This window comes from Stegastes partitus, unplaced genomic scaffold (genome assembly GCF_000690725.1).
Source record: "Stegastes partitus isolate 25-593 unplaced genomic scaffold, Stegastes_partitus-1.0.2 Scaffold2146, whole genome shotgun sequence".
In the NCBI taxonomy this organism is placed as follows: Eukaryota; Metazoa; Chordata; class Actinopteri; family Pomacentridae; genus Stegastes; species Stegastes partitus.
The window spans coordinates 4975-31054 of NW_007579877.1; the positions used below are offsets into that span (position 1 = coordinate 4975).

The 26080-nt window shown below is 40.5% G+C and overlaps 2 protein-coding genes across 3 annotated transcripts in view; both read right to left on the minus strand.

Moving 5' to 3' along the window:
- Positions 1 to 4417: 4417 nt before the first annotated feature.
- Positions 4418 to 5300, minus strand: LOC103374106 (ankyrin repeat and BTB/POZ domain-containing protein 2-like; the record flags this gene model as incomplete). The annotated part of the gene is made up of 1 exon (XM_008304140.1): positions 4418 to 5300. A coding segment is annotated over exon 1 (883 nt), but the record flags the coding sequence as incomplete, so codon positions are not given.
- A 1174-nt stretch (positions 5301 to 6474) lies between these two features.
- The window catches only part of LOC103374105 (USP6 N-terminal-like protein), a 62776-nt gene continuing 43170 nt past the window's right edge, over positions 6475 to 26080 (minus strand). For both annotated transcript variants that reach the window (XM_008304139.1, XM_008304138.1), the window contains 12 exons: positions 25657 to 25742; positions 25501 to 25540; positions 25330 to 25410; positions 22479 to 22586; positions 21279 to 21388; positions 18652 to 18700; positions 16231 to 16351; positions 15098 to 15192; positions 14931 to 14996; positions 12970 to 13069; positions 10758 to 10910; positions 6475 to 10210 (listed from right to left, as the gene is read on the minus strand). In XM_008304139.1, coding sequence (XP_008302361.1) covers positions 9549 to 10210; positions 10758 to 10910; positions 12970 to 13069; positions 14931 to 14996; positions 15098 to 15192; positions 16231 to 16351; positions 18652 to 18700; positions 21279 to 21388; positions 22479 to 22586; positions 25330 to 25410; positions 25501 to 25540; positions 25657 to 25742 — 1671 coding nt within the window. In that variant the 3' untranslated portion in view covers positions 6475 to 9548. The remainder of the gene's footprint in view (positions 10211 to 10757; positions 10911 to 12969; positions 13070 to 14930; positions 14997 to 15097; positions 15193 to 16230; positions 16352 to 18651; positions 18701 to 21278; positions 21389 to 22478; positions 22587 to 25329; positions 25411 to 25500; positions 25541 to 25656; positions 25743 to 26080) is intronic.

The following is a 26080-nucleotide window of genomic DNA, read 5'->3' on the forward strand; positions in this document are numbered from 1 at the left end:
TGGAGGACACGCAGTCATGAGTGTTTTTAGACCATGAAGCTGATGAGGGTGATGAGAGTCCTGCAGCTCATGGGGAGAGCAAATGTCATTTATGTTCTTCACTGTGATCCACTGAGGGGAGCAACTGTCACTGAACAAATTTACAACCAATTATTATCAACACCCATAATGCAGCGATACAACAATTAGTCCATTAACACAAAATTAACCTGCTGTGTCATTTAAATAAATGTTTTAGTTATTTTTCAGGCACATATTTGCTGGTTGAAGCCTCTGAAATGTGAGTGTTTGACATATGTCTTTGTATTACAAGACAGTAAACGGAATATTTCTGGATTTGAAACTGTTGGTTCAGTTAAAACATGATATTAAAGCCTTTACATTCAGTTGCAAAGACACATTTTTCACCATTTCTTGGGAAAAAAATACGGATCAAGCAAATAATCAGCAGTTGGTTGCACTCTTCTTTTAAAGACTAAAACCAGGACAGAACCATAAACACTGAATTAATTTCTAGATAGATGGAAAAACTCAACTGTAATCCTAATTATTTTATGAGTCACTCACTGGTTTCAGCTTCTCTAATTGAGAATTTGCTGCTTAGAGGTAGAACAAATGATTAGCCACAAAACAAGCAGAATACGACTTTATATAAGAAGGAAAACTGAATGTTAGGAAGTAAACATGGTTTAACTTGATATCTGCAGACATGACTGGGTGCAGAGATAAATCTGATTTCTGTACCGATCTAGGAAGATAATGACATTACAAGCTGTGTCTTTGGATACCCTCAGCAGGATCTCAGCAAACACAGTGGAAACACTTTCTCACATTTCACTGCTGGGATTTACTTTTATCATCAGATCAGGAAGAACAATTCAGCCGCTCGGTGCTCCAACAGCGTCTTTATTAAAACCTGGACGAGCTAACAGAGTGTGTGTTGTGAGTGTTTTGCTTCTACTCCTGCTCGGTCTGGCTGTTTGTTTAGGCCAGCAGACGGCACTGGGAGCCGTGAACCTCGTGCCCTGAGCGGGAAAGAGAGCTCCTTTGTGTCGCCTGTGCAGGTCAGAGGCTAACAACACTCACTCATTTACTGCACCCGCTTCTTCCTGTTGGTTCTCATGGGAGGAGAGGTGGGGGGTTCGAAGCCTGCATCCCAGCATGTAGCAGGCAGGAGGTGGAGGAACATGGAGCCTCTGTGAGTGGGGTTGTGTCTACCATGTTTATGTTATGACCTGCTGGAGCTGGACCCACCGTCTGCCACTTTCAAATTGAAAAAGCTCCTGGATTTTGTTTATTCGTGTTGCTTCTCTTGGATGTTTGAGCTGCACTCTGCAGAATGATGGATGTTCTGATTTTTACACTGGAACACTGTTTTCAAACCCGTCTAGCAGCTCTGAGCTCACCTAGAAGCTGGTGTACACCGAGTTCAGGCTCACGTCTTTGGACAGTTTGAACTTGGCAAGTCAAGCTGAAGTCCAGAGCGACGAGAACAGGACAAATGTTCATCTTAGTGATGACAGCAGGCATCAAACCAAAGTCTGCAAAATTAAAAATTGCCGTGACATGCAGTCAAAAGATAAAGTGCTGCAATCGTAAAGCACATATTTTTATATAGGTCATGCTGCCTCTCTTTGTTTTCAATTCATAAGGACTCACTGACACTTTATTCTAATGCAATCCAATACAAGCACTCTACTTTTACAAAGCTTCTATGTTTCCAATTGTTGTTGATGCTGTCGACTTTATCTTTATTATTGAGGTCGTAGTGCCAATATGAGGCAGTTATGAGTGCTGCTATCTTGCACTGGCGACATAATATACAACCAGAGTCTGTGCTGGATGCACTGTTTCCTAACTGTCCACTTCTAGCTTCAACTATGTTTCCCTCACAGAATGGTTGTACTCTAAATGAGGTAAGAGGCAGGATTGATAAACCTTGCCTGTATCACTGCTGCACAAACTCTTTTTACAGATAAGACAGAGCTTTGATAAGCTCGAAGGAAAAGCAATGCGATATAAGTGTGATACATTACTAAAAATAAGGTCGCTAAAATAAGACTAGAATAGAAAAGCAAGAAGTAATGCTGGCAAATCACTTCACCAGTGCAAGATGACAGCAGCCATTTGTGAGATACTTTGGCTCCACTTCTGGGAAGCTGTCATGGCATCTATCTTTATAAAGATGCACCTCAGTAAAACTGACTGTGTTTTGTGCGTTTCCTTCTGGGAGGACAACCAGCAGAGCTCTGACAAAAGTGAGCAGAGCTGAGATTTACAAAATTGTAACGAACTAAACAAGCGATTAAAATGATCACAGTGGATTGGTAAAGTTAATGCACCCATTGTCGTTGACTATGATCCACCACAGGGACTCATGGGCTGCGCCCGACACCCGGCATGAGGATATATTCCTTTACAAAGCACAGATCTGATGACAGTGTTGCGTTTTTCCCACATTTACGTCTGCACCCGCTGCTTTGAACTCACTTGGTTCCTTTCATGTTGGATAACATGAAGCTAAGGAGTAATGCAGCATTAAAAACTGTCGGCTATGACAGAGTGAATATAGCTGATAACTAAAACACACACTTTGTAATGACTTCTCCTGATGTTGATCTGCCTAATATCGTCAGTATTGGGACAGTCGGTGGATAAATCCGCTCCCAAACACTCAATTGTCTTTTAAATGTTAATGCGATCAATCACTGTCTGCAGCTATTGTCATTAACTTTTGTCTAATTAGATTTTTTCAGTATTTGTTGAACATTTGCCCCTAATTTCAGTTACATTATAGCAAACTGTAGATGAAATCAAGTAAGCAGAGAGTCAATCAGTCATTGAGTTGTTGATGACTAAAAAGGGTCAGAATGGCAAGAAAACTCCAACATCTTCAATTTCAGACACTTTCTCACTTGCAAATGGCTTTTTCTGGTTTAGCCAACTCAATGCAGGATCAATCTGAAACTCTTCACTCATAAAACAAGGGTCATGAAATTCTTCAAAGTCGAACAGCTTAATGTGAGATCCAGTTAAATCAGGTTTTAAAACTAAACACAAACCAAACCCCATCTTGTATTCAATTAAAGGCCAATATACTAAAGCCACATGTGTGAACTTATTGCTACTCAAGAGGAAATGTGCTTTGCTCAAACTAACCAGAACACACACAATATGTCCCAGAGAGATTCCAGACAACTATCAGAAAGGATCTTCTACTTCCGTGTCTGTTATTAACCTAAATACACCGGTTTCCTTTCTAAGGGGTTTTCCCCAATGCCCCTCTGCACGCTGCTGGTTGACTTCTTAAGCTTCCGGTACTTATTATCATTATTGTTGTTATCTACAGAGCTCCCTGAGCAATCTGACGCCATCATTAACTCTGTAATACCACCCAGATTCAACAGAGGACTCAGAAGGAAGTGGGGTCAGCTCCGTTTAAAAGTAGGTATCCCATGAGCCTCAGCCACTGATGAACTGAAACAGCCTCACAGGAGCTTGAGCTGCTGTACGGTGGCAAACTTTGGCAATTTAGCGCAGAAAACAGTTTCTTGTTTCAGATTTTAAGAAATATTAATGGAAGTTACAGAAGGTGGAGACTGCTTTTACCCCAATTACATCATCATTCTCACAGGCCATTATGTGAGGGGATAATAGAGGTGGAAGAAGACAAAGAAGGACAATAACAACAAAAGGACAGCCTGGCCTGTGAACCCTCTCTGACACTGTGATGTGGTCACACGTGGGTCAAAACACACGTTTTTTGGGGGGCGATGGACCGCGTTTGTTTTCATTGTGAACACGTGACACTTCACACAGTCATCTCTCCTCTGTGAATGAACTCTTGTGACTCTTTGCATCTGACATTTAGTTTTATGTAGCAGGTGGGAAAGTATAGCATTTGTAATTTGTCATCTGTAGGTTTACATTTTCACAAAAGACATCAAACCCATCTCTAATGTCTTAATAAATGTGCATATATTTGAAAACAATCGTGTGTTTATTTCACTTTTTGCAGTCGCTTCTTCTTATTTGTTCATAATTCCTGCCAATTATGTTTGATAAACACAATAAAATAGTCAAAATGAGGTAAAATGTCCATAGTTTTACCAGAAGTCAGAGGTTAAGTCTACAGTCTTTGTTCTGTGTCATAAGCAAAAACAACAAAACAAAACAAAACAAAAGCTCAAAACCTAAAAATAATCCATTTTAAAATGATGTAAAACAGACATGGACAAATCCTCACTAGTGAAGCTCTGAACAGATGGACAGCTTTTCTACATCAGTGGATCAATCTGACAAGAAGTGACAGTTCATCAACTGCAGGTTGAGCTACTTCAATGTTTTTAATGTCTTTGGTTTATTTGAGCAACTAATTCAGGTAATAATGACATAAAGATGAGGTGGTAGAACTCACCATTTGCATTCTTGCCACAGATGAGGTGCTCGTAGGCCTGCAGCAGCCCCCACAGCTCCGCGTCGTTGTTCACGGCTCCGTCCAGCAGCTCCGCGGTCACCGGGCAGCAGGTGACCCCGTCGACCGGTCCCCCCTCCAGCTCGGCGGCCAGCCTCGCCGCCTGCAGCCCCCTTCCTGCCACCTCCTCCGCCAAACTTTCCACGCACGCTGTCAGGCAGACTGCTGCGTACTCGTGCACGCGCACCGACACGCGTGTCTCCACCATCCACCTGAAGAAGCGGCCCACGGAGAGCGTGAGCCCGCAGCGCGCAGACTTGCCCTGCTGACGCGCAGTGTCCCCGGAGGTCATGCAGTGCAGGGACACGGCCTTCACGGCGGAGGAGACGCACTTCTCGGCGAGACCCCAGCTCAGCACCAGCCTCACTGCGCTCTGGACCTCCAGGCGTGTGCACCGCCTGTGGAGCTCACTCAGCCGCTGCGCTTCCCGGGAGATCCGCACCAAAGCCCGGCGGAGCAGGACGGACAGCCGGTGCACTGCATCCCCGGTGAAGGACGCATCCGAGCTGACAACTTTACGCACGACTTCCCGCAGCTCCTGCTCGGTCCAGGGATACTCCTCCAGCTCGGGCAGGCAGGGACACTTGGCCAGGATGTCCGCCGCGTCCTCCGGCAGCGTGCTCACCGTGTCCCAGCTGCCGTTCCTGCTGTACAGGGAGCCGGCGTGCTGCCACCAGGAACCCCGGTGAGGTGTGCTCGTGTGCGGCGGAGACTGCCTCGACCTGCCGGAGGAGGACAGGCTGAGGGATGGGCAGGGGTCTCCGGCGACATAGCCCGAATCCAGACTCAGATCCTCCAGAGTTTTCACCAACAGACTGCTGGACATGATGTGGAGAAGTTGGGGTGCTTTATTACTCGATCACTTTACGCACAGTGAAGAACCGAGTCAAAGTTTCCCATTAAGTTTCGGTCTCAGGTCAAAGGTGTGAACCTCCGAAATGAAGCTGCCAGGAACAGCCAGCTCCAGCAGACTGCCCCGCTGTGCCAAAACTAACCACAATATGAAGAGGTGAGAGAGGTGTTTTACGCACAGCGAACCAATCACATCCAGAGTCCAGTATCAACCGATTCCTGCCCTTTAGCGCCTCTCTGTGGACACATTGCGGCCTGACTCCAACCAAGACTGCAGCTCAAGTGATCTGCATTCACCTGCAGGTTGACTGTCATCCAAGAAAAAAACGTTTTACCAGTTTTCCGAAGATTGGCGCGTCTCCGTTTCTCATCCGGGTAGTTGTGGGCGCCATCTTTTCTTAAATGTTTCAGTCCACTCCCCACCAGTTAGTAAAATATTTAACTGCAAGCATTTTTTTGGTAACCAGAGCCACTGACAAAATGTTAAATCACAGCATAGAAACTGTCAGATAGTCGAAAGAGTAGCCCAAATTTAAGTAAGTAAGTAAGATAGTTGTTTTTGTCTACAGAGTCTTATGGAAAATTATAAACAGATCCTGCTTCTTGATGTTGCTATAGTTCAGTGAGTTTTGTTATTCTGGTGTTTTCAGCAGATATTTTGAATAAATAAGTAAGCCGTATCTGCTGTTAGGAGCTCCTGTTTGCTTTGTACAGTTGGATATACTGACAACTCTCACTCAATTACTTTGACACTGAGGAAAACTTTAAAACGTGATAATTTTCAGGTAATTTATGTTATTATGCAGTGTGTAATGTTCATCAAGTTCTGGGGCTATAAGGAATGATGGCTATAAGGTGATCCCATTATTTAAAATCAGGTTTCCGTTGAATTATTCTCATGAAAATCAAATGTAGTGATATAGTGAGTGAGTCAAATTGAATGTAGAAAATACCTGTCCCATGTGTATGTGTTCAGATTTAACTGAGTTATTACTGACTTTTGACTCTACACTTAACTTTCAGTTGTTTTTGCAGCATCTGTCTTATTCTCTTTGCCTCAGTCCACCTCTCAGCTTGTAGTATAAATCCCCTACATGACATTTCCCCCGACACTTCGACACTAAGAGACACAGAAAAGACACAGAAAATCAAGGAAGATTAAAGTTGTATTGTTTCAGCTCCAGCGTTTCTCCAATCTCCTCCGTTACAATGTCACTATAACCGGATCTCGTTTAAAGACACTGAAGACCAGCAAATTTGTTCAACTGCAGCTACTTTGACACACAATTATTCAAACCATTTTGAGTTTCAGCATTGAAATATAGTCAAATATCATAAAGCATATTCACATAATTCAAAATAATGGCATTCAAATGCAAGATCTGATTAGTTGCTCTTCTTATTTGGAAAACCTTTCTACATTTCTACTCTTCTACTGTGTATCTAAGTAGAGACACGCTTAACCTAAACCAACCACAAGATGTCAGCGTTTCATTATTTCTAAGCACAAAGCTGTAGAGATTTGTCCTAACTCTGTTTACCTACTGGTTCTACAATACTGTACAATCCTAGACACAAGTTTAAAATCATTTGAAACATCCAGTTCCTTGTATGCAACATAAAAAGTCTATTTTCACCCTTCGAGGAGGAAAAGTTCTCGATGGGACGAGCACAAGAGCGGCTGTTTAAATGACTTTTCTAAAGAGGATCAAAACAATAAATTACTGAGCTAGAAAAAAAAACAACAACAACACTTCTTTAAAATAAGCTCAACAGGTTTCAGTGAGTACAATCATAACAGTGAGCCAGCTCACCATGTCAGAGGTTTTTCAGTCCGACACCTGAAAGTTCCCTCGTTTAGAGTCAGATTTAGGTTCAACGTCAACAACAGGAGAACTGAAGCCGATCCAAATAAGGCATTGAGACATTAGTACAAAAAATAAAAGTGTAACTCTGCTAGCAAACGCTTTACAAAGGCTGACCGAGCAGACGTTTTGTTATCTGACAAAACTATTACAAAACTACAAAAATGTTTTTCGTTTTCTTTTTGTTGTTGTAAAGGGTGACGCCTCGAAGGCTTCCAGTCCGTCCACACGACTTTCCAGGTGATTCAGGCAGGAAACGGGGTCGAAGGAGTTCAGCATCAGTCAGCGGGAGTCTGAATACAAATTCTCAAGGAAACATCCTCTGTGCACAAAAAAAGGGTTATAAGGGGGGATTATATTCTTTCGAAGCATAACAATCTTGGCAGTGCTGGGGTTTGTTCTGCACGCGTCAGGGCTTTTAGCGAGTAATAAAGTAACCTGATAATCACAAACGTCCATTTTTAAGTAGTATTTGGTATTTATATGTCATTGGTGGAATTCTTTTCCGTGAAGTTGGGAGACAAAATCCTAAAACACTGAATCCTACACTTCCCATGATGCAATCTGATAGCATGTTTTCATTACATCCTCCTTTCCTGGTAAACATTCACACATTTTAACTGCAAAGAGGCAAATTGTGACATTATCAACAAGTAATTTACTGATCTGTTTGAATTTTGTCATGAATTACACGTACGGTGTTTGTAATACAACTTTTGTCTATCACACTATACGTCATGAACACCAACATCACACTGGCATATTTTGGGAAAATATCCAATATGTCAATGCCAAAACATATTGTTTTGTGTGTTAATTGTAATCCTGTAACTTTTACTTTTGAAATGGTGCTGGAGTCGACTTTGTACATCGTGTGTTTAGGCTCCTCTTGTGCGAAACACATAAAAGTAAGTTAATGACAGTTTTGCCAGGAGCAGGATTTCTTAAATTCTGCAATATCAGATATGTCCATGTTTATTAACGTAGTGTGTGTGGGCAAACCAAACAAGGGTTCTATGCCATGAATAACACATATGGTGGTTGGTCATTTAAGAAGTAATTTTGCAGAATGGGACACTTTCTTCAAAAGACACTGTTTAGGACTGTTTATTTTTGCGTGAAGCTGCTTCGTGAATTACATCTCTCACCAACATTAAATTGGCATAATTTCAAAAGATGTGAATTATGCCAATGCCAAGAATTTATGGGTGTAAGTATATTTAATTTGTGTATTATTTTTAATCCTGTAACTTTTTGCTGTTGTGTTTAGGCTCCTTCTGTGCAAAAAAACATAAGAAATCAATGAAAATAATATTATTTTTGCACAGATGAGAAGTTCAGGTTTATAATCATAATGTATGTAGGTTGACTGAAAAAGGGTTTTTGGAGTAAATACGTGAAAGCAAGCATAATTTTTTCCACGTGATGTTAACAGGAGCTCCTTCAGTTACATGTTTTATTGTTTTAATGGTATTGACTGTAGAATTAGCGCCACCTGCTGTTTATTTCTAGCCTCTAATATTCACAAAACTGTCCTGGCTGTAAACGGTTTTTAATTGTTTTGTTTTCTTTTGCAGAAAAAAGCACTACATTTGGAATTTGGATGAATACCATATGAGCGGTCATATTTTCCCCTTTAGAACTTTGGTAAATGACCTACACAAGTGAATTGAATATACAAATATTCATTCATCATTCTCTCAGTGTTCTCACGGGCATGTGAGTATTACTAAGACAGACTTGTAAAATCTGTAAAAACCTTATTTTCTTGAAAATAAAAGTCCTGAAAGTTGGGTTTTGCAAGGGCACATCAGGGTTTAGATGCAGCAACGTGAGGGATTCTGTAAAGGAGTTATTCGCCTCTACACATACTGGAATTCACAAATCCTTGATAAATAAGGGCTCTGCTGTCCTCGTCAGTGTTTCCGGACCAAACAAATGTTGACTTCACCTACGTGTCTGTTGACCTGGATGACTGGGAATCTGTGCTGACATTTTCAAACATGTTTGTTGTTGCACTTCAGGTGACAGTTTAACACCCACAGAGGGAGTGAGGTGACAGCCACACTGTCACATCACAAAACATCTGATTTAAGTACCTAAAGGAGGAAACTGCTTCTTACAGTCACTACAAAACATCTTAGAAAGTCAGATAATAACAGTATCACCTCTTTGAAATTCACAAATTAGATCACCGGTATCAATATTGGTCACTCTTTAAAGCAATTATTGCTTGACGCTGTAAATCTGATAAATTGTTCCTCTGTGGTACCAAATTAACATTAACCACCAAAATTGATCTTTTTACATGTAGGAGCACGATCAGTAAACTGCTCATCTGCGTTTCGGTGCTCTTTTCATGAGATGTCTGGGGTTTCCTCTGAGTCCTGGTTCTTGCTGGAGGGCAGAGCTGAGGCCTGCTCCAGCAGCTGGGCCAGGTAGTCGTCCTCGGCTCTCTCTGCCGCCGACAGGCTCTCCGACTGGGCCAAGCCTGGAGCCGGCGAGGCCGCCTGGGCCACGGGTGCCGAGACAGTCCGCGGGACCCTGCAGGAGAGCGGAGTGGCCGAAGAGGTGTCGTCTGTAGAGGCATCGGTTATTTCTGGAGGCGAGGGAGGAGCTGCAGAGACGTCAGGTTGCGTCTCATCTCCTTCCTGGTCCGGCGGTGCAGGCAGCTGGTCCGCCTCCTCCTCCTCTGCTTGGCTCCCCGGCGGCTGGTAAGGCGGAGGCCCGGTGAGCGGCGAGCCGTCGGGGGTCAGCGGGGCCTGGCTGTGGATGATGATGGGATCTGGGGAAGGCAGCGGGACGTCCTCCTGGTCCACGGCGTCCAGATCCCGGGGGTCCTTGGAGGGGCTCTGGTCGGGGGATATGGAGTCGGGCTGGTGGGAGATGATGTGGAGGCTCAGGCCCGCTCTGGGGAACCCGCTGGCTGAGGATGGCTTCCCTCTGGAGGACTGGACTGGACTCAGCAGCACCGGCAGCTCCTGGCCCAGCGGCTTACGAGGCAACTCATCAGGCTTCCCTGAAAACACAGCAGGAGCAGGAAAGAATGAATGTTTCATTTGTAGCCTGTGGAATGTTCATTTATTCAACATTAAATCCAAAAGTCCACATCCATAAATGTAAATGAATCAAGTCATATCTGTACACATCCATATTTCTTGTACATTGTTTTTATTCTAACTTAATTATATCTTTATTTTAGCCTTATGGTACTTCTGTAATTCTTGTCCTTCTTTAATGCTTCATCTCTATACAGCTGCTGTAACATGTACGTTTCCCCGATGAGGGTTCAATACATTTCATCTGATATTATAAATAAATACATATACGTACATAAAAAAATACACAAATATGGCTATAAAATAAATAAATAAGGCAATAAGAACACACATATATATGTAATAGTTATAAAAGAACTACTTATATTTATTTTCAGGGAATTTTGTTTTCTGATGCCTCATTCATTGATAGAATTTATTCCGAAACCATATTTATTAATTTAATTGGACTATGCATTTTCTTATTCATGTATTCATTCAATATTGAACCGCTGAATGTCTGCGTACCTGGAGGAGGAAGGTCCAGCTTCATCTTCCTCAGCTCCGTCATGGAGGCCTGCAGCTGCTCGATGATCACGTCGTCGCTGTAGAAGAAAGTCTGAGCGATTCTCTCCTGCAGAAACTCCCTCAGCTCCTCCAGAGACATCTTCAACAGACGCTCTGCACACAAACAGCAGACATGTTAAACCCATAAAACTGCCTCTGCTGGGCTGCATGGATGTCGTTCATCTCTCATCTGACAGGTGGCGTGTTTGAAAGAGCTGCACAAGACTGGAGCCGAGATATAAACCTCACAGCATCACTGTTTACACTTAGATGGCATTCAACACTTGGCAACCTAATATTTTTTTGTCAGATATAGACAAATCTTGTTTACGATCTTTAAAAAAAACTGCTGATCTGCTGTTTAATTTAACCAAACAGCCATTTCTGGAGGCCAACACTTCTTTATGCCCCAAAAGCAAACACACAGTGGTGCGTTGAGGGTTGAAACTGAAGGTTAAAAAAGGTTTAATTCATAAAATCTTCTGTTTTCCCAGGTGATATAATCAAAGGTAGAATCCAGACATACACTGAAAACAGGAACAGGTTGAAGTCAGCAGTAAGCTGGTTAAATGACATCATGCTCAGGCTGAGGTATTTCTAAAGAAAACTAAAATGTACAGAACTCATGCACTGCTGAAAAATGACATGTAGCAGCAGGGTTTGGAGGGTTAGTGACGTGAGGCCAATATAAACACAGTTCAGAAGTATTTTTAGGGTGACAGCTGACTTGTTTTCATGTGGAGAGTCAGTCAGTGAGCGGATGCCTGGCAGAGACAAGTGCCATCATATTAAATAAACATATGAAACTGCAGCAAAGAGAGTCTGAGATGAAACCATCCTCAACACCAGTGTGAATTATGTGCTGTAGAAAAATCCTAATTCTAAGCCTAATCTCCAAACGGAAATCTGACTCGATCAGACAGTGAACTGTCTTTTCTAAAGCATGACAATATGTTGACTGGGACAAGAGAAGAAGCTTCAATGTGAGTTCAGTTTTTAAAAGTTCATCTAAAAGGTGTTCTATGAATGAAACGTGCTATTAAGAGGCTGTGCAGCTGCAGAATTAAAACTGAAAAGGTATTTGGGCTCAGATCAGATGGGCTAACTTACTTAACTTAGACTTTTTAATATACATATAAATATTTTATTGTAAATATCAGCACAAATTCTGCCCAACTTCATTTTCTACATTCTGGTCAATTGTTAGACACCAATTTGTGCCTTTTTGTGCTGATTTTGAACTTTTTCTTTTTGTAAGCATCCACGATTTGTACCTTTACTATGGTTTTTTTTATAGAATGCTTTTTTTTTTTTTTTTTTTTAATTATCATACACAGACTACAACAAGATTTAAAAAAATCTGGTACTTGGCAAGTTTTTTTGCACATTAGTTTCCTTATTTTTCCGAAATGTAACAAATGTGAGCTACTGAATACCTTGAAATTGCCCAACTAAACCTATCCATCCAACATCCATCCATCCATCACCTATTCATCCATCCATCCATCCATCCATCACCTATTCATCCATCCATCCATCCATCCATCCATCCATCCATCCATCCATCCATCCATCGACAGCAGCTTCAGATAACACAGTACAGACTTCAGTAGTATCATCAGGAGGACGACCAGAACACAGTTTTTGTATCCACACTAATATTTCACACAACATTCAGCTCTATGGAGTTGTTTTCAATCAGCAGTTTTAGGTAAAGCTTCACTTTCTTTCTTGAATTGTTGGTACGAAAGATGAACAAAAAGATAAAGAAGAAAAAGCTAAAACGTCACTTTCAGACATGAAAAGGTGGTTTTCCTGAATTGCAACTATTTAGAGTTTTGAATTTGCCGCAGGTTTCTCACAAGCTACAACGCTTACCGATATTCAGATGCACCAAGAATAACACAACTTAGAGGCACTTAGGCAGCTCTTAGGGTCGCACATCATTTTTTATTATCAGCTTTTAGTAACTGAACTACAAGGCACGGACTTTCCCACAATTTCACTTTGGCAGACTTCAGAGAAACCAAACAACAGCTGGAAATCTTCAGAATCGCTTGATTTCAGGAGGTTGTTAAGAGGCTAAAGTGACTGTATTGTGTTTGTGGTGTGAAACCTTCAGTGGACAGCATGATTTCTCTGTTTTGTGGCGGACTGTCGGTGGTCTGCTTACTCTTGTGTATCTTCAGGATGGTGTAGGACATGGCGGTGAGCAGCCTCTCGCCCTCCAGGATGAAGATATCCCACAGGCGGAGGGTCAGGGTGAACGGCGTCTGCAGGATCACAAACACCACATCACTGAGACCTAGCTGGGTTTGTTTACGCCGCCGGTTCCACATATGTGCAGCTCTGCTGCCGGCCGGAGTCAGGAGGTTTGTCTGGTTCCCTCCCAGACCTCAGAGGCCCGGAGGCCCCTCAGAGAACAGCGGCTCGGCGGGACGAGAAGTGCTGACAGCGGCCGGAGCCTGCCAGACCTCCACCGCAGGATTGTGGGCATCCATGGAGGAGGCTAATAACAGTTTAGCCTGACAGCTCTTAATGCTCTGCTCTAATGCAACGTCCCCGAGCTCGAATATCACCAGGATGTGTTCTGCTGAAATCATGTAAAATTATCCGGTGAAGGCGATCTGACAGTTTCTCAGTGATTCTGAGGATTCTTGTGTGTTCAGACTCCTTTTCTCACAGATCTTTTATACTGATAAAGTCTGAGTTTCTATGGGTGGCACACAGCTAATGCTAAAAACTGCATTTACTGAGGTTTTCTTTAGTTTTCTGTAAAATCATTCTGCTCAGGAAAGACTTTCGAGCAACAGAAAATATTGCATATTACTGCTGCTAATTTACTTGTGCACCAGTAACTTAAATTTTAACTCATTTTTGGTGAAAAAACATCCTGTAAATATATTATTGGCAGTTTGTTTTGACTTTTGTGATTATTTAGTCAAAAAAAATTGCATTTTGAATTGTGATTTTGTGAATGTGTGAATTTTTGCTGCTGACTGAAAATGATAAAAGCGTTTAACCTTAAATATAATACACTGACTTGGCATTAAATCCTATGAGGTCTTTTTATTTTATCTTTTAGTTTATTAAAGCTCTTCTGTTCTTTCAAAACAGTCTAGCCGATGCAAATCTTCCATTATTGATATGATAACACTTGCAGATTTCTCATATTAGCGTTTATATCAAGTTAAACAATATTTTGTATCATAACATTGTGTTTTTATGTGTATCTCACTATAAAATCAGTCAGTACAGCTATCTTTTAATAATTATGTAGGGGGGATTGTCTGGAATCTGGCAATGTCAGAACCATGGCGGTGGGATGCTGTATGACTCAGAAACTGGGAAAAATATGTCATTATTTTACTCACTGAAGTGCTCACATCTAATAACCAACATGCAGCGGTGGGAAACCAGCCGAATGTAAAGGAAGCAGAGGGTTGAAACTAGGATTACATTTGATGTAAATTCAAAATTACTGTTTCTTTTTCTCGCTAAGGCTTTGTTGCACAGACAAGCAACTGGGATTGTTGTTTGGTAGTTTTATTTAATGTGTACCAACATGTCACTGAAAGGAAAAGTTCGAGAGCGATTCCACTGAGAACAAGAGATGTGAATTTGGATGTAGAGTGAATCTGTTGGGTTCCAAGGGTCAACTAACCAAAAACATTGTGTATTTAATGTCCCACATTTTCATAGAGATAGTAAATGAAGTCATTTATTCTTATTGCATTTAATTGTACATGGGTCTTCTTCAGTTTGATGCATGTTTGCAAAGTTTTGTCAAATCAGGCAAAAAAAAAAACAGCTACTGTAGAAATGAATTAAGGAAAAGTTTCATGTCTGTTTTTGTACAAAACACAAATAAATGCAGAGTTACTGGTTTTCCCAAGAAAAAACTGATCTGAAGGAAACTTAATACTCGTCTCAGGTGCCAAGAAAATATTCACATTTTTAATTAATCAGAAAAAATAAATTATCTTGAGATAATATGATAATTAACTGAGAAGACTTTTTACAAGCTGCTCTCAGATTCTGTCTAATTCCTACTTTAAATGTGGTTTAATTAGCCGGAGGTGAGATAACGAGTGTGAGGTGGAAAGCGGCAGAAGATGGAAACACGTCGCTCACCCTGTCGATGAAACACTGCAGGAACCACTTGGTGCTGTAAATCCCTGCAGACATCTGCTCTCTGTCCTGGAGATGGAAGCAGAGAGTCAGTGAAGCCATAAAGGGCATCAGGCTGTCAGGAAACCACCTTAAATGTCATCACGTATCTCTGCAGTGATGCTTCTCACCAGATGTTTCTTCAGCTTGGGGATGAGTTTGGAGATAATCTGATCGTGATGCGTCTGGAACCGCTGGAGTTTGGGGAAACCGGGAACAAAGAAGCCTGAAAGACAGGAAGACAGAGCAGAGAGGTGCTATTTAATCCCACTGAATCGAATCGACCAGTAATGAATCAGTTATATCCTGCAGGATCTGCATGACTGGAGGAGCTGGAGGATGAATAATCTGATGTATATTTACTCTTTGTATTGAAAACATGCAATAAGCAGAGTTTAGATGAGTCTTCTGTTAAGTATGAAGAAGGCCTTGTTTATATTCTGTGAAAAAAAAGGTGCCAATCTGCTTGTTAAGTCTGACTTAACAGCCAATAAACAGCCTGTGATGACCTTTGAGGCTTAAAAAGAGTTTAACTTGTTTCCACTCCTGCAGAGCGACGAGTGTCGCTGTTCTCCCAGGTGGAATAATCGAGTGTAGAGTTCAGGAAAAGAGGATTTACAAGATTAATAGGAGTTAGACGTTAACGGTAAGCTAGCTAGTTGGCATGTAAAGATGATGCTCTGGCTGAGTTACATCTATAAAACGTTTTAGAAACATTTTTTAGAAACTAAGATAAAACATAATACATGTAACAGGTTTGGGAGGATTAGTGAAGTGTGGCTAGACTCAGTGTTAGCACGGCCTTTTGCAAGTGTTGTCAGGATGAGAGTTGGATTATTTTTATTAAAGCTGCATGTTGAGAGTCACCCAGTGTGAGGTCACAGCAGAGAGATAAACAGATTAAACTGCAGCAAAAAGACAGTCAGAGACTGTCGGATCTTCATAAAATACAGAAAGAATGCAGAGTTATCGGTTTCCCCAAGAAAAAAAAACAGATCAGAATGATTCTTTAAAAAGCACTGGAGACCCTTTAACACTCAGGTGCTGAGAAAATGCTCAGATTTTACTTTTCCCAGAAAACTTGAAAGCCTCAAAGAGGGAGGAGAGAGCAGAGAGGTGCTGTTAAAATCCCACTTAAGTCCAAATTGACAAACAGCGCGTCAGTCAGATCGACCTGCAGGTTACTTAACATTTATCTCCTCTAGTTCATGTCAGAAACACACAGGAGCAGCGTTCAGATTGAGTCCACTGTGTGCCGTCTCACCGTGCATGCCATGCCTCTGGTTGGTCAGCAGCTGTGACAGCGCCCAGAAGGCGTCCTCCTCGTTCATGTACATGAGCAGCAGGGCGGCGATCTGACTCATGCCCTGACAGTAGCTCACCTCCTGCAGGCGACAGAACATGAACAAAAACAGTCACATCGAGGGTTCAACGCCGCTGCAGGACTTGGAACTCGACCTGAAACCTCAGGAAAGCTCGAGTTGGCTCACACAGAGAGGACTTCTCTTCATGGAAAAGGCTCTTTATGTACCAACATGCAAATTATAATAATAATTCACTTTCAAAACTGGAGTTACGATTTACACAGCATTAGAAAACAACATTAAAACATTAAAAGATGACACTAAAACATTAGTGAAGACACTGCAATCCTAAAAAAGAGCAACACTAGACTGTAAGAAACGGAATAAAATCTTATTTAAATGCCTGTATATGTGGGTTTTTAAAAATATTTTTAGACCGAGGCCCTACTGAGCTGTTGTGACAGTAAAGATGTTGGCTACAGTATGTGTAAAACGGTTGTTTTCTAAAATTAAAAAAACTTCAGTTTCAATTCAAGGAGCTTGTCGGTTGCTTTGTGCACATACAGTGTTTTGTTTTCCTGGCACATGTCTGGAAATGGCAGTGGCTGGGCTTTCATCCAAATGTAGCACGTAATTACAAGAAAAAAACTAAATGTGAATTCAAACCTGTTTCCGTTCACGACTGTTATGTGATTATTGTACAAGTTGGTTCATTGAGAGACGCAGCTGGTGGAGCTGATTCTGCAGGTATTAAACCATCAGGACCTGACAGAGCTCCAGTCAAAGCAGTGACAAAAAAAAACACGTAGGAAACACATCGGAAAACATCACATTCTGTTTGCATTAACGTGAGGATTGTTATGTTTACTGTTTTTGTCTGCCGATGTTTTTTTTGTCTCTCCAGTGGAATGGGATATTCACAGGTGAGATGCTTCATGTTCATCATCATGTATTTTACTTATTCGTCTGTTGTTGTTGTTGATCAGGCTTTATTAGTGTTAGTTATTGCAAGTATATGGGATTTGTAGCTGAGAGATGCTGCCTAAAATAATTTCTTTAAAAAAAAACAAAAAAACCCTCCCGCTAAGATCAAAATAAAATAAGAACAATTTCATAAAAGCTCAACATTAACATCAGCGTTGCTCCCATCAAGTTTTGGTGCATTCCCAAAAGTTTTAGAGAATACCAATGGAAAATCACCAGAACTGAGAATATAAACATCTTTTTTTTTTAAACCACATTTATTAATTGTGGTTTCATTTACTTAAGCATTCTAGGCATTTTTGTTCTTCAAATGGTCAGAAATAACAATGAAACACAAGACCGATCACGCTTTCTGTCGTGGGCAGTCACCAGTTCAACCTAAATACTAGAGGTGGGACTTTAACGCGTTAATTAGGGTTAAAATAATGCGTTACAGTCCGACCCCATCATACTTTAAAGCGTTAATCACGATTAACTAATTACAACAAAAATAACGCGTTAAAAAAAATTAGCGCACTTAATCGCAGTTTGCATCCAGGAAACACGGAACGTTTGTCAGTGCCTGATTTCATGGTTCACTGATCACAGTGATGCACAAGATGTGTCAGCGCTACGCTAACAACAACAAACATGGAGGAATCCGATGAGAGTGCATCGCATGGACTGATGGAAGGTAAGTTTCATTTTAAAAAAGCTGCCTGATGGAAACCTTGTCAAGAGCATGGTTTTGTGCAACTTGTGCAAAAAAGAATTTGCATCCCACCGAAACACATCAAGCTAGCGGTACCACCTGAATACAAAGCATGTTGCAGCGAGCACAGAAACCGCCGGAGCTGTTAGTGCTAGCAGTCCTGGATAGGGACGAATGGTTTTAACGCGTTACTTTTGTTGTAATTAATTAATCGGAATTAACGCGCTACAGTCCCACCCCTACTAAATACGTATTTTTCGTGAGTGTTGTTCAGATACTCATTAATTAATCAGAAAATGAGAAGGACCAGGATTCGTGCAGTCGGTCACCAAAGCTACTAAACAATTTCCTAATTTTTTTTAACCAATATTTATCAGTATACTGGCATTTTACGAATGTTGCCTAGTGCTGTGATTTCTTTGTAAACAACAAACCTTCATCATCATCGTTTTAGTGCCACGTCTGGGAAAAACCCGACTAATAATGAAAACAGATCAGCAACAGAAACATCAGCAGCAGCTGTAACTGTAAATATCACATTAAACACACACAGAGTGCTGAGGGAGTTCACACTGAACCAGGAGTGGAAAATGAAGTCTGTGCTCAGGAGAGAGAAGCTCAGAGCCGAGTGAAGATTTCTATCAGTTAAATTAAGTTAAGCTGGTATTTTAATGTGTCACGTGATGGAGGGAAAACAGCTACTTACTGTGTTGTAGACTGAATATGCAGAAAGGACGTGAAAGAGAGACTGCTGCCTGTACAGAGGAGACGAGGAAGGAGACAAGGAGAGACTCTTTAGTGGTGATTATGAATTATTATAGATTATAAATACTGAATAAGTTAAAAATTAGACACAAAGTAGCGACTCGAGTTCAAGTCAGTCTGTTTAAATCTACGCTGTGTTTCAAAAAGACCAACTGTCAGCAGCTCTGTGAGACAAAATGAAAACAGTGACAGACAAAACACAGAGGACATAAATCAGAGAACAGAGACGGGAAATAAACACAAAACATATAGAGTTCAAAGAATAATGACTCATATATAGGGGACACAAATGCACAGAAGACGGGACAGACATCACAAAGCAAACAAAACAACAAAGAGAAAACAGGACAATGGCTGGAAGAAAATAAAAACAACACAAAGAGTAGAACAAGTAGAACACAGAGAACACAACACAGTAAATAAAACTAAAAACTGACCACAGAAAGAAGAAAATAAAGAAGATAAAATATGTAGGAAAGGAAACCCAAACAAGAGAAAGTAGAACACAAATAAAGAAAATAGAGCAAAAAACACAAAAAATGAAAATAACAGAACACAATAAAGAGAAACTACAACATATAAAACATGTGATAAAAGTGAATACAAAAAACTGAGAAAATAGAACACAGAGAACGCAAAAAAAACTCAGTAAAACACAAAACTGTGGGGGAAAAAACAGCACAAAAAACAAACAAATAGAATACAGAACACAGAAAACTAAAAACAAAACAAAAATGTACAATGACGGAATACGAAACACAACACATGGATCCCAAAACAATGAAAACAGAACATAATATAAAGAAAATAGAACACAGAAAACAAAGTAAATCACAAAACAAAACAAAACAAAAAAAAAATCAAAAATAGAACACAGAACACAAAAATGGAATAGAACACCAACCAGCCGAACTGAAAACAGAACACAGGACACTAAACAGAAAATAAAACTCAAAGAACAGACTAAATAGAGCACAGGGAACACGTGAAACAGGAAATAAAATTTTAAAGAAATGGACAACAAACTAAAAAAGCATAACAAAGAGCACAGAGAGAAAATGTGGAAAAAAAACAACAACAACAAAACAGAACCCAAAATGGAGGAAACAGAACACAAAAGATGGAGAAAATAGAGATCAGACAACAGAAAAAACTGAAAATAAAACACAACACAGAGAAAAAATAAAAAACACAAACACAAAATGAAGAAAATAGCACGAGTAGAACACAAAACCAGAAGAACAGCACGCAGAACAGAGAACAAAACAACACAAAGACAACAGAACTCTGATAACAAACAACATTCAAGGCACGCAACGACACAACACGAACATGAGAACACAGAACACAATGCAGAAAACAAAGGAGTGAGATAACAAAACACAAAAAACAAAAAGTTCAAAGAGTGAAGAGATGATGAAGAACAAGAGAACAGGAGAACACACAGAGAACAGAGAGAACCCAGCTGAGCAGCACCTCCTCTGTCTCTATAAAAAGCTTCATTCTTTTCTTTTTTTTTTGCAGAGCTGCTGTTAAATATTGAAACGTTGTGCGGCTCCAGACCAACTTTTCCACTGCCGCTCCCCAACAGGCCTGCGGTCCATTAAACTGTCAGTGACATCACTCCGTTACCGGATCGGGTTCCTCGCAGAACTCGGTCTGCCCACCTCTCTCACACTCAGTCCAAGTTCACCACGAGGTCGCTCTATCGCGCTCTCTGCTGCAGCGCTTTGGGGTTTTTTTAGCCAGTTTAATGTGGAAAACCTCACTTTTGATAACAGTTACTGAGCAAAAACACGACATGCACTGCACAGCCACAAGCATGTGGACGTCTAAGCATGTAACTCCACAGCTTTGATCAATAACGTGCAGCTACAAAGGCCTTCATTTGTCTGATTTCAGGTTTTCTCTCTGACATTTATCAATCTCTTGTATTTGCCTCTTCATTTATTCCCCATTATGCTCTGAGAATCTTATCATTGAGGCTTTAATCCACACTAAAACCTGAGGAAGGAAATGCTATCACGGCTGTATGCTTTCAGAATAAACTGTTATTTAACCCTTACATACTGTTTTGGTTCAAATTTGACCCGTTTTGACATTTGAAAGCAGTAAAAACTCCCTAAACGTCATTCTTCTAACAGGAAATTTGACGGCTTTTCCTAAAGTGACCCAAAATACACAATTTTTATACAGTGAGGCTGCTTCCGGTCCAATTTGATGCATATATCCATTGAGATGGATGTTAGATCTACCAGTGTAGAGGTTATTTAGACATTCTAAATAGATCTGTAGTTTAAAATTTGGACACTTACTATGAGGGAATTCTGGACAGAAAGGCATAAAACATGACCAATATGTAAGGGTTGAGTTATAAACGAGGCTGTTCTGCATATTGAATCTAGAAAGTTATAACGTCCCACTAAATCTGTGCAAAAACCTGAAAGCAATTTTAAAAATCCCAGTTTCTCTGCAACTTGATCCCTTAACAGAAGCTAACTGGAGGTTTAAAGGAAAGTTTAGTCCAGATGAAAATGAATTTCAGATGGAAAATTCTCTGAAACTCACTTCACTCCGAAGCGATCCATAAACATGATATGGTTCCGAAAGGTTCTGTTGATGTCCAGGTCGATCTGTTTGATCTCGGACGAGCACAGCCTCGCCTGCTCCTTCATTTTCTGAGTGGAAAACACAGAAAATACTTGCAAAAAAAAAACAGTTTTCAAATGAAGGCAAGACAAGAAATGAAACCTCGTGTAACAGAACAATTTGATAGTTTGATAGAAAGTAATTTAGTGATGCTGACTAGCAAAATAGATGCAACTCAAATTTAGCAGCAATAATATGCATTTATTTTAATGTAATCTGCAAAAAAACATGCATAAAACATGAATACAGGTTGATTTTAACCTTCCGTCTGCTTGTTTTCCTAATCCAGTCCACTTTAAAGAGCTATTGTCTGTCCTGAAGTGTGTGTACTGACTCGTGTAAATTGTAATTTGACACATGTAACGTTAGCTTAGCATTCTGGTAGCTCACTCCACAACACTGAGCTTCATTAACAGTAAATCTCAATGTGAAACACTAATAGGTAAAGATAATAAGCTCACAGTGAGCATGAACATGTAAATACGAAAGTAAATACCATTAGCCAGGCTTCCATTGGTGTAGCATTAGCTTAGCTTAGCAGAAAGACTGAAAACAAAGGGCAGCCGCAAACTTATTACCAGTTATCATCTCAGTTTGAATTAAACTGGTTGAAATCATTTAATGTGTTGCAAATACTAGCTTTTTTGTGTAATTATAATTCATTTTGGCTAATAAGGTTAGCAGGTAGAGTGAAGATTGTAGTAGATTTTTTTTTCTGCTGCTACCAGTCCACTGGTTGGAGAGTCAGCTTCAGTCCACCATGTTGTTTGTGGTTAAATGCAGCCCTTGTTTCTACAGACTATTGAGCTTGTAAAGACGGTTCAAACTTATTTGAGGACGTATAGTTTTTGACTGTTGACCAGGAAAAGGCTAGCAGCTTCCACTCACTTCCAGTGTTTGTGCTAAGCTAAGCTAAAGACGACCTGGTCTACACTGATATCTGTGTTCTTGTCTGACTTTGGAAAAGAGACAAAGGCCTGCAGCTTGATTTTTGACAAATAATTTAAACATAAACACAAATATTTTCAACAAGTCTACTTCTATATAGGGAAACCTCTCACCTGAAGGCAAGTGCTAAGGTTAGGGAATGATAGAATATAAACCGATGGACTGTTATACCTCATATTTGCCCTCGTTCTCCTTCTTGGTCCTCTCCACGTCCAGCATCAGCGCCCAGGCCCGGCCTCTCAGCTGCAGGGGGATGCCCTTGTAGACCCGCTTCACCATCTGACAGCAGAGGGAAATATAAACACTGAGAGAATAAAGAGCCAGAGGGTTTAGAGAGCCGACGCCGTGAAGTGTGAGTCACTGGAAAGTTTAACCACCTACCGTTCCCCTACGACAACATTCACAGGAACACAGCTCGGGTTTTTCACGTTTGGGTAATAATCAGTGAGCGCACAGTGAAAGCAGGTTTGTGACTGTGTCAAACATAGATCGAGTAACTGCTGGGAAGAAAAGCAGAGTTTCTGTTTACTTTAGAGGGTGAAATGGGTTTAAAACTTCCCCATGTAATGGCACATGTTGGCAGCTTCACTTGGAAACGGGGTCTGAGAAGATTTAAGTTTAAAAAATAAAAGAATTCCAAGTGATAGTAGCAGCTCTGACTGCTGGAGGAGACTAATCATCCAAATGATGCTGCTGTTTCTGAAATATTCTTCCTCTTATATGTGTTTCTACAGTTTGTTCATCACAGTCTTTGGTCATAGAATGTAAATAAGAATGAAAATACATTAAACTGACAGTTTGGTAGTTAAACCTCGACTTGATAATTGATGCAACATTGTGTTTACAATCAGTAGTGACTATAGTCATTGACCAACATTACTTTGATCTTGCATGGATGGTGCAATAGTGGTAAATACTGCCATTTTCTTGGTCAATAAATGCACTAATTTAAAACTAAGCTAAGCTGACTAACAGCCGCCTGCACAGCTGTGGCACTTTTGGTCACTTTTACTGCCATTTTTTTTGCATTTTTCTGTAGCTACGAAAAGCAGGAATTCCAAGTTGCTGGACATTTCTAGCACCACTCGGCTGCACCTGTCATGAATTAGGTGAAATTGCTCATTTTAAATTTTCAATTAATTTACATTACTTTATAGAAATCTATTTGTCATGTTGACACAAAAGAGTCTTCTTTTGTAAATTCCTGTCAAAGAAACAAAATTACAAAAACGAAAAACAGGGACAAGGTGAGTAAATATTTTTTAACAGGTGCTGCATGTAGCGACGTGGTTGCTTAAAGGGAATCCAAGTGTAAGTTGGAATTTTTGAGTTTTGCTGTAAAATGTTGTAAAGTGTTCGCCTTACCTTACTATATGAAGTTATAAATTGGTGCTGTATCAATAAAATTTAACTGATTTGAATTGAACTACGCTATGAACTGCAGAGCACAGTATTGCACCAGAATGTGTTGGTCCACAGTGCAAAAATGTATTTCTTTCACAATAAAAGCAGCAGAATTGTGAGACGCCTCTGTTTTTTGGCCTCTTCTTTTCAATTTGGCTGCGTTTACAGCACATGACTCATTGGTTTCTTTTACTTTACATACACCTAGTAGCAACAAAGTGTGTAACGAGGATGGAGGGTTCACTTTCACCCAAAAACTGGCATTTGAGTCCCGGTGTTTTAAGGTGTTTTCATTCACTGCTTTTCTGTTACTGTTTTCAGTGCTTTTGTTTTACGCTACAAAACAGCTTCATAATGTTTAGACACCAAAACTATTAGACTAGTTTAAAGAGAAGATCATAGATTGAGATAAAAAAGGTTTCTGCAATGCTAAGGTGAAAACATGGCAACGTCTCACAATTTTACAGCCTTTATTGTGAAAATACATTTTGCATGTGGACCACCAAAGCTTTTGCACTTTTCTTTTTTTTTGGTTGGACTGGGCTGAACTAAAAATACAGAACCTTTCTTAATAACAGTATGTGTGCGGCTTGCTTCGTCTGTTCATTGAATGAAGGACGTTTTTTTTTTTTTTCTAAACAACCAAACATCCCTGATTACTCAATGTGAGCTAAACGTGGGTTTGCTTTCAGTCACACTGTGTAAAAAAATTCTTAAAATCATCGATCATGTTAAAAAAAAAAAAATCATTTTCTTGGAAATCTGCAGGACTGGCTCCCTGCAAAACTGTTTTTATACACGAGGGTGAAGAGAGTAAAGTCTGCAAGAAACTTAGACCCACACAAGCCACAGAGTTGTTCAAACAAACTGAAATTTTCTTTGTGTAGGAACAAAAGAAAAAAATGAATTGAAAAAAAAAACTAATCCAGAACCCTGCTGGAAACTTGCTGCAACTTTATGTCCTCAGAAAGTTTAGGTCTGGAGTTAAAATGTGAAGTCCAGTGTGCTGAGTGTCTGATTCATCTTTGTTATTTCATCAAACAGACTTCAGTGTGTCAAAAAAGCAAATTTAAATATCAACATAAATCTGCATCAATCTGGCTAAAAGTGCCTGTTGTACATGTCAGGACTCTTGCCAGAAGTTTGTAAAAAAAAAAAAAAAAAAAAGTTGTAGTCGTTAAGATGATAAGCACTGATAAGATAGTAAGATTAATATGGAAGGATGTGCAGCCAAAGGACGAGGGAAATCCCCACTAAGTAGTCCTGAAGTGTGTACAAGTGCAGAGTGAGTGTTTCTGAGTGTGCTGCAGTTTGAGGCGGAGGTTTGGCCTCTCCTAGTTTGACTCATATTTTAGCTTTGATCCAGAGTTATTCAGGATGATCAAGTGTGCAGGAATTCAGCTCTCACTTCAGTAAAACGTTACCGGACTGGACGTAAACAGCTGCCGTGACTCATTGTGTGTTACAAGTCTCACTGACCACACACAAACCAGCGCCCATCTGACATACTTGTCAGCGATTATCTGAACACTCCAGCAGTGAAGTTATTTAATTAAAAAAAAAAAAAAGAAATCTGTTTTCAATCTGCACTTGGCCTCTTGTGCGAGCTGTTACTCACCCTGTCACTGTTCTTGTATTTGTCCCACTTCTTCACCATCTTCAGCCATTTCTCTGCTCGCTCTATCTCCTGCTGCTTCCGCTGTCAGAGTCAAAGAAGCCGGTAAACAAACAAAAAACACAACTAGAGTAACAGTTTGGTCTGCAGCTATGTGGCGTTCCCCTTCTTTACCTTCTCTTCGTGTGCAGTCGGGGCCGGCAGCTCGTCCTCGCTGGAGAGCATGAAGAAAAACAAACCGTCACAAATTGACCACAGCACGACTCCACCAGCTGGCAGGAAAACACTGTGACAAAACGTGACCAAACACACACAGCAGGACGGACTTACTGCATGAAGCCGAAGCGGTCGATGACTTTGTAGATGCTGTAGTCAGCATCTTCCCAGGGGTCGATCTCCACCCCGCCCTGCCTGCCCTGGAAACACGAAAACACACATAAACTTAGTTACACGGACACAGAGAGAGACAAAGGCATGATGAAAACATGCTGTATTATTCTGCAACCACACAAACACTCATGAGATGAGATAAGTGAGGGGTATTTTACTTTTGTGTTGTTAATGTACCGGGGGAGGGTGGAAAAAAAAGTGATTCACATAAGAATCTCACACATGCTAGAAACAATTTCCGAATCAAACTGTGATGCCAAATTTATAAGATTACCAAAGACTGCCCTGTTATATAAGCCAGGTTTGGGTTTGGCCAAAGCACCAGAAAAAAACAGGGATGTCTTGATCAGGGAAGAACACTTTT